This window comes from Apostichopus japonicus, chromosome 13 (genome assembly GCF_037975245.1).
Source record: "Apostichopus japonicus isolate 1M-3 chromosome 13, ASM3797524v1, whole genome shotgun sequence".
NCBI lineage: Eukaryota > Metazoa > Echinodermata > Holothuroidea > Aspidochirotida > Stichopodidae > Apostichopus > Apostichopus japonicus.
This window is the reverse complement of record NC_092573.1, coordinates 5667454-5681468: the sequence shown is the minus strand read 5'-3', so window position 1 is coordinate 5681468 and position 14015 is coordinate 5667454. Positions and strand designations below refer to the sequence as shown.

Below are 14015 nucleotides of genomic sequence, written 5' to 3'. Positions count from 1 at the left end.
ATCAGAAATATTTTATATCCAACTTTGGTTTTCAGCTATTCAGCTTGTGAACCTAACGAAAATAACAAAAACGAAACTCAAAAGTCTTTGCAATCCATTCTTTCAAGTCATAATTTGATAAGTGTTGGTATTGCAGTTGTTTGCAGTAATGTCATAACTTACAGTACTGTGTTTATGATCTTGAGAATTCTTAGAGTAAATTTTGCTAAAATTAAAAGTAATTTGAATGTTCATTAAACTGGGAGGAGTGTGAGGGGCATGGGGCTGTAATTGTACCTGGGAACATACAGTAAGCATGTTAAGAGTTACTCTCAAGTTTTACAGCACCCAATGCAAAATGGTGCTTTAATTGAACCAGCTGACAGGAATTAGCCATCTTTCTTTCTCACAGGTCGATAAGATTTGGGTGGAGACCCCAAGTGGAATTCGCATCGCTCAGTGGCTAGCAGTGGAAGCTAACCAGGGGTTGATCAGCCTAGAGCTACCCATGACGTCCGATCCGATGTTGGGAACATGGAAGATATTTGTAGAACACAACGGAGATCGGACATATTCCAACTTTGACATTGATGAATATGGTATGTTATGTTATCAATTTGTGAGTGTCAAATTCAATTTGTGTTTAGACTAAATGATATGGATTCTTAGCATTGGAAATTGCATACAAAAGTCAACTTAAAATGAAGCTTCAATTACAGTGACAATCTTACATATAATTGAAATATCAGTATCAATAACTATTTGGCTGATGTTGGTGTAGATCAGCAATACAGTTACAGTGGGTTTTGGTCAATGTGACGTTAACTAATCTCTTAACATCTTAGCATCCGTCATACAATACTTGTGTTAAAGTTTCCATGTTTTAGATATCTTTCAAAGAGATCAGTTATAATCATTCGTGTGGCTGTATAGAGTTACATCAGCAGGGTACATTCTTTGGCATAGGTAATTGGAGACATTGTAATCATTTTATCTTCTATGATATCATATGTACCATTCAGTATAACAGTTCCTTTCTTGAACTAAAGTGTCAGAGAGGTTGCAAACATTCCCTTGATTTCAGGATATCCTTGATATATCCTGTGAAATGTATATGTTTCCGGACTCCATCCTGTTGCTTATATCCACATGAAGTGGATGGTGTCAGGGCATAAAACTTCCTGTCAACTGTTATGTAAAACTCTCAAATAAGGTGACAGAAAGTCAGTCAAGATACCGAGTCTTGAACTCCATATGTTAAGGTCATCAGTTGTATTACTGAAAAGTGGTCATCTCCACTCCTGTTTCAACAAGCATTATACTGCCATACTCAGATCCCCCATCTTCCCCAACCCCGTTTCTCTGAGATATTCAAGAATGTGGTAGTCGCCACTCCTGTTTCAACAAGTATTATACTGCCATACTCAGATCCCCCATCTTCCCCAACCCAGTTTCTCTGAGATATTCAAGAATGTGGTAGTCGCCACTCCTGTTTCAACAAGCATTATACTGCCATACTCAGATCCCCCACCTTCCCCAACCAAGAATTGTCTGGATTAGTGAAGCATAAATGCCATTGAATTTTACTTTGGCAGAGAACAAGAAAGTTTCAAAGAAACCATTATTTTCAAGATCCATTTGTCAATGAAAATCAAAATGACACAAAAGATTAAACTAAAAAGCCTCAAAGGGTTGTTTTTAATTTGGAGACATTTACCACATAATTGAGTACAGTTTGATCCTATTGAGTGTTATTTCAAACTTTTGGGTGTAATATCATATACCTGTACTGTATCCAGTTCACATGTAGCTGAAAGTGAAATCATGCCAAGTTATTCCACATTATCATCACATCATAGTTTGACACTGTCTGTTGGCTTAGTTTTTTTGCATTACGTGGCTATAAACTAAACACATGTTGGGGTACAAAACAACATATGGTGACTCAAGAGAGAATGGACCGAAAAGCGGCAAGGTTGGTGAAACAAATGAACATCTCTTGCAGCATTCAATTGACCAAACTGTCTGCAGACTATGTTGAATCAATCACACCTTGATAAGTCAAACTTGTGATGTCCAGATGCAAGCATTATTTTGTATTTAAAGCTCTCTCCTCCTTTTTTGTTTGTTTTTCCATTTGTTGCCAACAGTTCTTCCAAAGTTTGAAGTCACTTTTGATGGCCCTTCCTATGTACTCGTCAATGAGACACAGCTTGAATACACTGTGTGTGGAAGGTGAGCTTTAGTGCATTCAGTTGTTTCGGTGTAAAGTGTTGCCATTTTACAGATTTAATTTCACATCTTGTTTCTGTTTTTTTTCTCCTATTGTATTCCATACTTCCAATTTTAGTTATATATGTATATCTCCCAAAAATTCTTGGCATTTGGTTTCCCCTTAATGAAGACGCTATTAAATTACTACTTGAAGAGGTTGTAGATCATTTACCAAGATGTTAGTTCTGTATGTTTTACTTTAATGCCTCTGCAGTTTCTGTTATCTTGATCCTCATTAGACCATTTACGTGAAAAGGAACACCCCACAATTACTGACTTTCAATATTACTGTAGTGTAAGATGCACAGTTTGTACTTAGTTGATCATTCCTAGAGTACTTGAGGAAGTATCATTTCTACTACCTTGTCAATGCACATTAGCAACAAATAAATGTTCTAGCTTTCTATTTGTGTGGAGAAAACAAGTTGTACAAGCATTTAAAATATATGATTCTTGAAAGAGTTAACACAAGAAATTTTAAAAACTGATCATAATTTACATTTAAGTTTTGAGTTTTGATAATTGGTTTCATTTTTCCATTCATGATTTCATCAGATATACATACGGTCAGCCTGTACCTGGAGTTGTGACCTCTATCTTGACGCCTGTCGTTTCTTTTTCCCGCCATGAGATTGAGCCGATCAGTATTGAAAGTGTGGTGAGTCCAAAGGATAAAGATAGTGTTTTACCCTCATTTTCAACAATTCAATGATCTGAAATGTGTTAATTCCAATTCTTCTTCAAGTGAAATTCTGCTGGCAGACAAACAAAACACTATATTGTAAAGGTGGAAGCTAATCCACACTGTTTCTTGAAAATCCCATGTCGATATATCTTATACCTAACTTGAGATAAAGTTGATTGAATGCAACTGGTCTGTGTTGACTGGCTGAACCCTCCTTTACTTCAGGAAATTAATCACAGTGTTTGATCTGTAATGCCGTAATGGCAGATTTCCTTCAAAAAACATAATATTCTTGTTTCTCTATCCTTGAAATATGACCCAGTCAGTACATATATGTATTCTGCTTTATTCTGCGTGCATTGAAAAGATTTCACTAAAGCACCTGTGAGTACGATTTGGAATTTCAATAAAGGCTGTGCTTGTGTAATACAAAGTATGTACGGCAAATGCCTTCTTGATTGACAAAACAAAATATCTAATTTTAAAGCTCTTTGTGGCATGAATGATTGATTTTATCTGGATGTTTTGTGGTTTGCCACCCCCAGCCCCCTCCCCCCACCCGAACAATTTACTGTCCCTTGAAGATATTGACCATTCCTCACTCCCTTCTAATTAAATCTCATACCTTATGTGATTATGCTGCCTCTTGACAGCAGCTGGCTTAATTGCTCTAATGTGTAAAATGGATCATTGAGACCCTACGAATGGTTGCTTTACTTGCCGTGAGAGATGTCATAGGAGTTAACAGTATAGTAAAGAGATAAACATGAAAGTAAATGATTTGTTTTCGACAGAGCACAGGGCCAGATGGATGTGCTATGGTAGTCTTTGATATTTCAGACTGGGACCTCACCAGAAATTACTATTCCATCCATGACGCCAAACTGAGAATTGCTGCATCCTTTACAGAAAGAGTCACAGGTAATTAGATCTCTAGCTTTGTTCAGTCTAAGAGGATCATATTTATACAATGATGAAGTAACTCTTTGAAGTGAGTGCATGTTATTATTGTTTGTTTTGTTGTGTGTGTTAAGTAGGAATCAAGGAATGGAAATTTGTTAACATGTATAACTTTTACCGTAACATTTACCTGATTCAACTCTGGATAAATGTACTTTTTGTGGTAGACATGTTGAAACATATGCTGTGTGTATAGTTGTATAACTGCTCATTTTAAGGACAAAACTATCTTCAAAAGAACATCAGAAAGCTCATTCCTACCAAATATCGCATTTAGAACATTTTTCTCTTGGAGTATCGAAATGATCCCCTTTACCAAAGGTTCTTGATTAGTTTTTTACAATGACTACAGAGAATCGTTGGTTGAAGGAAAGGGCCAAACAAAACCAGAATCTCATGGAAAAAAACAATGGGGTCCTCGGTCTGAATGTAAAACACACCTGTGTGCGTGTGTGCGTGTGTGTGTGTGCGATATACCTTGCTTGTAAATATGATATTTCAATAAGGGAAGAGTGGATGGATCTCAAACTTTGTATGTGGATGCCTCTTATTAAAGTCCAGAAGTTTAGTGTTTATAGTGGAGGTCAAAGGTCACTGAGGTTCAACAGAGTCAAAAATTTGAAACCTTTCAACACAATATCTTAGGAATGGAATCTTGGATAAATCACATACTTGATATATGTGAATTTCCTGGCAAATGCAATATGTCAAGAAGGGAATCTTGAAAGAATCTCATATTAATTATGTGGATACCCCTTACTTACTTTGAGAAGCCTATTGTTTATGAGAGAGGTGAAAGTTCATCTTATGCCAAAAATGTTTAATAAATGTTAACACAATACTTCAAGAATGGAATCTCTTTCATGTGAATGAAACAGAGAAAACATCTGTGCACGCCTTGTGAAGCATGATATCTCTAGAAGGGAACCTTCAGATAGCCGATTCCTACGAGAATGTATGTAATTACATCATCGAAACCTCAATGCAAATTTGTGCATTTGTGGTTCTGTGGATCTGAAGGTATTGATGTAAAAGCAATGGTGATGAATTCCAGTTTCTGTTTGAATCAACATCAGGAGTTGGTGTGGGATATATGGGATATAGATTTTACGTCTTTTTTTGTAATTGAGGCATTAGGCTTGACGCATTTCTGTGAAAGTAAAGGAAATAGGCTTGCGAGTGATTGTATTGTTCACCAAATGGGCTGTTGAGGCACAGAGAATGTAATCATTAAATTTTGAAAACATTCAAACCATGCCTAAGGCAGTGATGAAAGACTACTTTTGAAGAATGGGAAGTGCATGTATGTGTATAAAGTTATTAAGCATGTAGAAGGACTCTCTAATTGTACTATGTTAATTAAGTGTTAACTGTATGTGTGTGTGTGTTGCCTTGTAATGTGTTGAAAATAATTTATTTTTGGTTTATTGCAGGGGTGACTATTGATGAGGAAGATGAATCATGCAAGATCACCTACAACATGTTCCAATTGGAATTTACCGGCAATACAGAGTATAAAGAAGGCCTGCCGTTCAATGGAGAGGTGAAGAATAAGAAGTCTTCATAAATTGATATTACATTCATGACCGTATGAGATAGAATACATTATTCTGCATCCCATTTTTGCTTAGGCCCTCTAATTGATCCCTGGACCAATGGCTGTAGCCTTTACCTGATCCCACCTCCCCTCTCCCCCTTTTACGTCAGGCCAGGATGGTACGTCGCATTTTGCACGCCATCTGCTCAACATAAAGAAAAGCCCTGCCATTTTGATATGAATAATTATATGAGCCAATGGTGCTATTGTTACTGTTGTTTGGTATGTTGGGTCATGCCATTCCAAAATCAGTAAACTTTCAGGAAACACTACAAATGACATTGGATTGCAGCCACATCCTAGAAATTGCTGTGGCTTTGAATTTTTTTGTAAAGTGAAAACATGTGACATAGTTTGAGCCAATATAATCGTGTAACACTAAAGCCAAGAACGATTCTTAACGAATTACTGCTCTATCGATAAAACATAACATTTATATTGTTTATGTTGTAGTTCTGTATCTTGTGTTAAACAGGTTTCACTTACAATGCCTGATGATTCACCAGCTGAAGGGAAAGAGGTTCACATACAAATGGCTTACGGGGGTGAATTCTCTGTCGATGTAGTCACTGACAGTTTTGGAAAGGCTTCTTTCGAGCTGCCTTCAATCGGACGAGAAGCTGTTACGTTGGAGGTGAGAGTCTCGTTGCATGTTTTTGTTAAATTTACAGGTTCAGATTGTCACCAGGAAATGAATTAATATTCTCTGCAAAATGTTCAAATTGCTTCACAAATGCAAAGTGGTTTTCATATTAGTATTTTTAAGCAGATGTTTCATGTTTTCAATATATTAGGATGATAACCAAACTCGCAAATTGTCAAAACGTGCTATGAAAAGTGCAAACACTCTAGCTGTTTATCCCCTGTTAGTGTGCTACATCCATATCTTAGTACAAAGGCACAAAGATGAAGTGTTGTTTGTATATCTCTCATCCATGTTTGTAAGTTTCCAGTGATGGGAGCTGTTGGGCCACCGCACAATAATGCTGGAAGAGAATGGTTATTTCCAAAATACACACCAGCTTTGGCATAGTTGTTACATAAGCAAGTGGAAAGTTGCTGTTCTTAGTTCAAACTATAGTATCAATCAACAGAAATGCCTTCATTATGATAATTGCTAAAAGCAGTTATATCTATATTGGTTCTTGTCATGACTATGTGTGTCCAAAAATGTGATATAAAATGGCTTTATGACTTGCTTATCTTTGCCCCTGCAAAGTAAATAATACATTGGCACTCTGCAAACAGCTTTCTGTGCACTGAGTAATGGCAATAAAGTGTTTGCTGTTTGGGATAGGGAATTGGGCTAATCAGATCATGGAAAAAGACCTGTTGATCATTTACAAACAGATTTATAAAACAGAAATGAATTTGTTCATACTTTTTCTACAACAAAGATTTTACAGAAAAAAAGTCCAAAGGATTGAGTCATTGTGTAAAAGATTCTTTGCAATAACCAGTATAGTGATCCAAAAGCATATGTGTTTTTAGTATATCGGAAGGCTTTCCCACACACTGATTGGCCCAAAGTTTCAAATACCGAAATTAACCAACCGTGACAAAAGCATTGTATCCTGTGAAACTTTCAGATTGTTATTGTTTATTTACTTGTATCCTAGGCAACAGTCGCTGGCGTGTCAACAGAGAGACAAAGAGGGAGGTTCACGGTCACGGCTCAGTCAGCACAGCTGTCCCTCAAGTCATATTTTTCACCCTCTAATACGTTCCTTAAAATATCCGATCCGTTGGACTCATTTTCTCTGGGTGATGAAATACAATTGAAAATACTTCATACAGGCTCAGAGGCTCTAACCACCAGGGACTTTAAAGTTTTGGTAAGAGCTTGTTTCACTCTCACTTTTCAAGTGCCCATGTGGTTACTGTATATAGTCACAACCAGTCATACATAGCACAAGTCCATATATAATGATTGTGCATAATGTGTGCCACATAATCATGAAGAGGCAATTCAAAATACTTAGTACAGAAGTTAATTCTGATTTTTGGATACTTAGTCACAATTACTATAGTGTCATGTTATCAGAGATATGGAATTTCAAGTAATATTTATTCTGCTACGTACTTCCATACATTTTTTTAAAGCTATCCAGCACGGTATACAGAAGTAAAACTGAAATAATAATTGGCCAGATAAAACCGATTCCTTGTTACCTCCATAAATTCATATTGTATAATTTACTCAGCTCCTCGCTTACCTGTCTCCTCACAACCTTAGCACCTCGTTCTACCGTGCCTAGAAAGTCCTGGTAGTATTTTAACACTGTGCAACCATTATGACCGGATCCCCCTGTCACTGCCCTTCCCTTCTCATGCTAGCATTCAAAGTGTCTTAAACAGATTTTTTTGTGGAAGAATTTTCTGTTGGATTTCGTCCTTGTGTTTTTTCCGATCGTTGGAAGTTTTCTTTCCTTGGATTCCTAGGGGTGTTTGCAGTCTTTCTACAGCCCAATAAGTATCCATTTTATTGAACGGGAGGGATTTTGAGGACTGTTTTCCTAGAGTGTTTCCGCACTTAGTTTTCCTTGCAGGGGTAGCAGTTCTTTGAATTGCTTAGCTTTTTTTTTACTCCCCCACCCCCATTCCCGCGACATTGGGGCCACTTTAAAGGAGTGGTCTCATGAGAAGGAAGGGCAGTGACCGAAGGGGGTTCGTTCATAGAGGGCGCACTGTTAATTTATTACCAGGACTTTCAAGACGAGATAGAACGAGGTGCTAAGGTTGTTAGGAGACAGGTAAGCTCGTCACTCGTAAATATCCAAACCAGTAAGTTTTGGAATTTCTCCTGCCGTCAGAATCATGTGAAAGGGATTATTCATTTTGAATGCCAATTTTTAAGATTGTTGAAACTTTAAATCAGATCATGCTATTTTTTATCAAGGTAATGATTCTTAAAGTTCTACGTTTTGGAATTTGAATGTATTACACATAACACATCACTAAAACTATACAAATTAGCAATTTCCAGCTAATGCAATTGTATGTTTGACCATTATGAAGGACTCCTTGTTTTTCTTGAATGTGCAGCAAACTGTTCATTAATTAGCGTTAATTTACTAGCTAATGATTAAAGATGATTTTCTGTCTGATAGCTACATACAACACAGGCTATAGTTCATGGTACATGTGCTGTAAAATGTTGTAGGCTTTGAGGTTCAAGTGTTGATAGAGTATTACACCCTATTTTGTAAGATGTTAAACATCTCTTGTAACATTGAGATAAGCTAATAAATGCTATAGGCCTAGGTTCAAGCGTTGATACAGTATTAAACACTTTTGTAAGGTGTTCAACATCTCTTGTAACACTGAGATAAGCTAATAAATGCTATAGGCCTTAGGTTGCTGTTACACTGAGAAAAGCTGACTAATGTTATAGGCCTACTAGGTTCAAGCGTTGATACAGTATTAAACACTTTTGTAAGATGTTAAACATCTCTTGTAACACTGAGATAAGCTAATAAATGCTATAGGCCTTAGGTTGCTGTTACACTGAGAAAAGCTGACTAATGTTATAGGCCTACTAGGTTCAAGCGTTGATACAGTATTAAACACTTTTGTAAGATGTTAAACATCTCTTGTAACACTGAGATAAGCTAATAAATGCAATAGGCCGTAGGTTGAAGTGCTGTTAGAGTGTCACACACTTTTGTAAGATGTTAAACATTCCTTGTTACACTGATGAAAGTTGATAAAAGTTATATAGGCATTAGGGTCATGTGTTGATATAATATCAAACACTTTTGTAAGTTCTTAAAAATTTGTTTTTAACACTGATACAAGCTGATAAATGTTAGTAATGTCTTTTACTTATACAGACTTGAGAAACTATATTGCAAAGAATCGACTGGTTTGTTCCTCTCCTCAGAGAAGTGGCAATAATTTAATGGCTAAATTAAGCAATAAAGTACATGGGCTGCAAAGGTTTCATCATTTAACTTTTCTATTAAGTGAATAACATTCCTAAGTTGTGTTTGTTTCTCATTGTGACTTTTCTTTGCAGTTCATATCCAATGGCAATATCATCAGACCTAGTAACCGATTGGACACTGAGTCTCTTGACGAAGGTAATTTTTTTCTGAATGTGAAAGCTGATATCAGTTTCCCAAAATGCTAAAATACCAAAATGCTAAAATGGCAAAATGCTAAAATGCAAAATGCTTTATACTTAACAGTTGTTTCTGTCATATCAGGTTGACGCAAACTCTACAATATACAGAGTGATCGAAGTAAGTGCAAGGACTATATAGCACAAGGCTGCTATTGGGTGTTGTCTTTAATTATTATTTTTATTAATTTTTTGTTATTTGGTGGATGCAATTCCACATGAAATGTTTTCACAGAATTGTGTCTAAATTTTCAATATAAAACAGAGCCAAAAGTCTTTCTCGGCTACTCAGTCTAGTTTGCTACTACAAACATATTTGGTATGCCACATGGTACGTGATGGTCCCATCAGATAAAATAGAATAAAGAACGGCACCCACCCTGTTTACTCCATGTTTCCAGAGCGATGAAGAAAAGCTGAAAAGTAATTTCCTTGAGGTTCCAAAATCCAAGCTATATTCTCAGGAATTTTAAATTAGATAAATGTCATTGTTAAGAAATGAGGGTGTCGGTAAAATGCTGTTTGAAATTTTGGGATCTTAACTCATGACCATTGACACTACTAGTATCAAACTTTAAGGTTCTTTAACTTCTAAACCTATCGTTCTGCATTTGATATTTAACTTGAAATAAGTTTCCTATTTCCCGTGTTTTCATTTTGAAAGGTTTGGAATACAAACAGTTAGTTCTTACATTCACGGCAACAAAGGAGATGTCACCATTAACCAAGATTGTAGTCTACTTCATACAAGATGGAGAAGTAGTTGCAGATTCAACAAGCTTCCAAGTGGCTCAAACGTTTGACAATCAGGTACAATCATTGAGAATAATTATGAATGTACAAGTGATAAACGTTTGTTTTGAACCTTTAAGATTTGTTATTAATTTATTTGTTTTAGTGACAGTTAATATAGTGAAATGTGTTAACAGTTTTTCTTGTATGAAGAGGCTCAAGTCATTAAGTGTTTGTTAGGTATGCATTTTAATGTCCTAAGCTTGACGCACTGATATATTTGCATATATACAGGTTCGGATTTCATTTCCATCAAGTGAAGAAAAACCAGGGGAAAACACACAGCTGTTGGTGTCTGCGTCGCCAAACTCACTCTGTGGGGTTGGAATTGTTGACAAAAGTGTTTACTTATTAGGAGGAGGGAGTAACAACATTCAAGAGAAACAGGTAGATAATTTTCTAGTACTGTATATGTTAATAATTACTTAGATGAATACAGTTATTTATAAGCACAGCACAGCATAATAGGTGATCTGCAGATCTTATGTTTTGATAACAATTACATTTTGAAGCTTGAATTGTCGGTTGGTAAGTATACAAGAAACTGGTGCTTCCGGCTGGTACACCTAGCAAAGAAATGATGAACAGGAGTGAGCATTAACAAGAGGTTTAATAAGACAGTTGGTAGCGCTGTTTATTATCCTGAGAGTGGGTCAATGCATGCGATGGAAACCTTGGTTACCTAGGTGCTGCACCATGTATGTAGTTTAACTAGCATATTTATTGGCCATACAGCAGATAACCTTTAAAGCTTGGTTACCTAGGTGCTGCACCATGTATTTGGTCTATCTAGCATATTTATTGGCCAAATAGCAGGTAACCTTTCAAGCTTGATTACCTAGGCATTGCACCACTTACTTGGTCTATCTAGCATATTTATTGGCCAAACAGCAGGGAACCTTTAAAGTTTGGTTACCTAGGCATTGCACCACTTACTTGGTCTATCTAGCATATTTATTGGCCAAACAGCAGGGAACCTTGAAAGTTTGGTTACCTAGGTGTTGCACCACTTATTTGGTCTATCTAGCATATTTATTGGCCATACAGTAGATAACCTTTAAAGGTTAGTTACCTTGGTGTTGCACCACTTATTTGGTCTATCTAGCATATTTATTGGCCAAACAGCAGGTAACCTTTAAAGTTTGGTTACCTTGGTGTTGCACCACTTATTTCGTCTATCTAGCATATTTATTGGCCATATAGTAGATATCCTTTAAAGCTTGATTATCCACGTGTTGATCCATGAATGTGATCCAGTTAGCTAAATTAGATGACTTATTGGTGGTGCTCAAGGTATTTGCTCTTTCAAACGTATTTAGTGGTCATTTAGCAGATACCCCAGATGCTGCACCAGAATTAAACTCTATTCTAACATGTTTATAAGGTCATTACAGCATGTAACTTTAACAATTATATCTCTACATGCTGCACCAGGTATTCAACCCATCTAACAAATTTTTGATCATAAGGCAGATAACTTTCAAAGCTTGGTTATCAAAGCTTGGTTACGGCAGATATTTCAATTGTTCTACGGTGATCAAATGTCGACGATGCTTTCATATCTCAAGGTATCGCAATTCTTGAAGGAGTTTGAGTTGGACGGAGACAGTGGCATCAATTCTGACAGATGCAATGGAGGACGACCTCATCCCGATTTTCAGTGGAGGATGTACAGACCAACACCGACAGCACAGGATGCAGCAGCCTCTTTCAATGTGAGATTTGATTTCAATATTGTTTTTAACAACAGCTATTGTTGGCATGTGTGCATATTATCTGCATATGTAATAATAATAAACAGTTCTTATATAGCGCAACTTGCTATAAAGTCTCGCCGCGCTGTACAAAAGAAAGTGAAAGATAGGTACACAATATACAATAAGAGTAAACATAACAATTATAACAATGAAAACAGGTGTGTCTTCAATACAGTTTTGAACATCTCCACAGACATGACATTCTTTATGTTGAGTGGGAGTTTATTCCAAAGATCGCTCGCCATAAGATTTAGTGGACACAGGGTGCATAGATAGCAATGATTGGGTGCTAGAGCGCAGACGGCGAGTTGGGGTATAACTTTAGTATCATATTGCACAATGTTAAAGAACAATGAGAGTCATTTCACGGTAGACAAGATAGTAGGTAAATGCATAAACTGTTTCAAAAAATTTGATCATTTAACAAACCCAAAGAATATAAACCTGAATAATTGGAAATCTGTGGAAGATTTAACACAAGTATACTGTAGCAAAAAAGTTTTTGTATTGCTGAAGATAATACGGCTCCTTGTGGGTTTTGAGGTACCTTAACAAAGCACCTTTAATAATTAAAAGAACACAGGGGGGAGGGGGGAATAATATGTGCATTCAACTTGACCACTGCACCACAATCCACCAAGATTAAGAAAATCAGTTTCTAAGTGGTTTGTAAGTAGAAAAGTAAGGAAAGTTTCTCTTTTTCTTTCGGCAGAAAGCTGGATTTTCGTTTTTAACAAATCTCGATCTGGAAACAGCACCTTGTTCTGAACGCAGTAAGTTGTTAATGCCATTGGGATTTTTTACCATTGGAAAGACCATTCCAGATGCGAGAATCATGGAATTTTCCAGAATTGACAGATCCTGCCTAGCTTAAGCTGGCCAGGGCTTGAACCCATGATCTATCAGATGCTAGTTCATTGTTTCTAATGCTAATGCATTTATCACCTGACCATAGGACTGGAGTGTTCCAGTCTAAGGGTGTAATATTCTTCTTTGTACCTGAAAAATAGTACAAGATTTTGGGCCTTATTTACCCATGGGCATGTATGTGCATGTGCTAATATATCCCCACTACTTTATGCCTTGCTATGGTTAAACATATGTGTCTTATAGGTTTTAGTTCTATGAAAATTCAGAAAGAGGGCTCAGGCCCTCGGGCTTCCAATCCCTGGGACCTATCTTTATATCAAATCGTCCCCAAGACAATTGAAACAGTAGAATTTTGAAGTTACACGTTGGAGATGTGGTATGTATCATAATCTGATCTATTAATATGATTATGAATACAATTGTGGTCAGGATTGTTATCAGCTACCATGCTAATTATGTTGAGAAAGTGTTGCCACATGTTATGAAGAGAAGAAGAAAGAGCTATTAGGCTCAATCGTGAGAATTGCAGTGTTTCAATCCCTCCTAATTTTTTCCATGATATATATGCGTAACTGCTTCTCATCATAAAATTATACGTTCACTAAATGTGCTTTGTCTCGGTGTTCCTACACAGATTTCAAGACAAGGTCGACACAAAAGTGTGAACTGGTTTGAATATGTAGACCATGTAAAGTTTCAGCCTAACTTGTCATTCATTGTGATCGTTCTTTTCTTTATCTATGGATAGGATATAGGACTCATTTTGATGAACAGCTAATGCCAATGTTCATGGAAATGGATCGAATGGGTCCTGTTGGTAATGGTATACCACCCAGCCTACCCAACCCATCTGCAAAAGAGGCTCCTCGTCTTCGTTCATACTTTCCAGAAACATGGCTTTGGGACCTTGTCCTCATCCAGGAGTAATTGTCTTTTCACTATTTCAAATTATTTAATATTTGTGTGAAATTTCTTTAC

General features: G+C 36.7%; 1 protein-coding gene across 1 annotated transcript in view; it reads left to right on the top strand.

The window, feature by feature from the left end:
- The window catches only part of LOC139978175 (pregnancy zone protein-like), a 39797-nt gene that overhangs the window by 7673 nt on the left and 18109 nt on the right, over positions 1 to 14015 (top strand). The window contains exons 5-17 of the mRNA XM_071988096.1: positions 392 to 578; positions 2130 to 2214; positions 2809 to 2911; positions 3733 to 3859; positions 5332 to 5441; positions 5971 to 6129; positions 7115 to 7330; positions 9514 to 9577; positions 10283 to 10428; positions 10645 to 10797; positions 11979 to 12125; positions 12880 to 12940; positions 13786 to 13960. Coding sequence (XP_071844197.1) covers positions 392 to 578; positions 2130 to 2214; positions 2809 to 2911; positions 3733 to 3859; positions 5332 to 5441; positions 5971 to 6129; positions 7115 to 7330; positions 9514 to 9577; positions 10283 to 10428; positions 10645 to 10797; positions 11979 to 12125; positions 12880 to 12940; positions 13786 to 13960 — 1733 coding nt within the window. The remainder of the gene's footprint in view (positions 1 to 391; positions 579 to 2129; positions 2215 to 2808; positions 2912 to 3732; positions 3860 to 5331; positions 5442 to 5970; positions 6130 to 7114; positions 7331 to 9513; positions 9578 to 10282; positions 10429 to 10644; positions 10798 to 11978; positions 12126 to 12879; positions 12941 to 13785; positions 13961 to 14015) is intronic.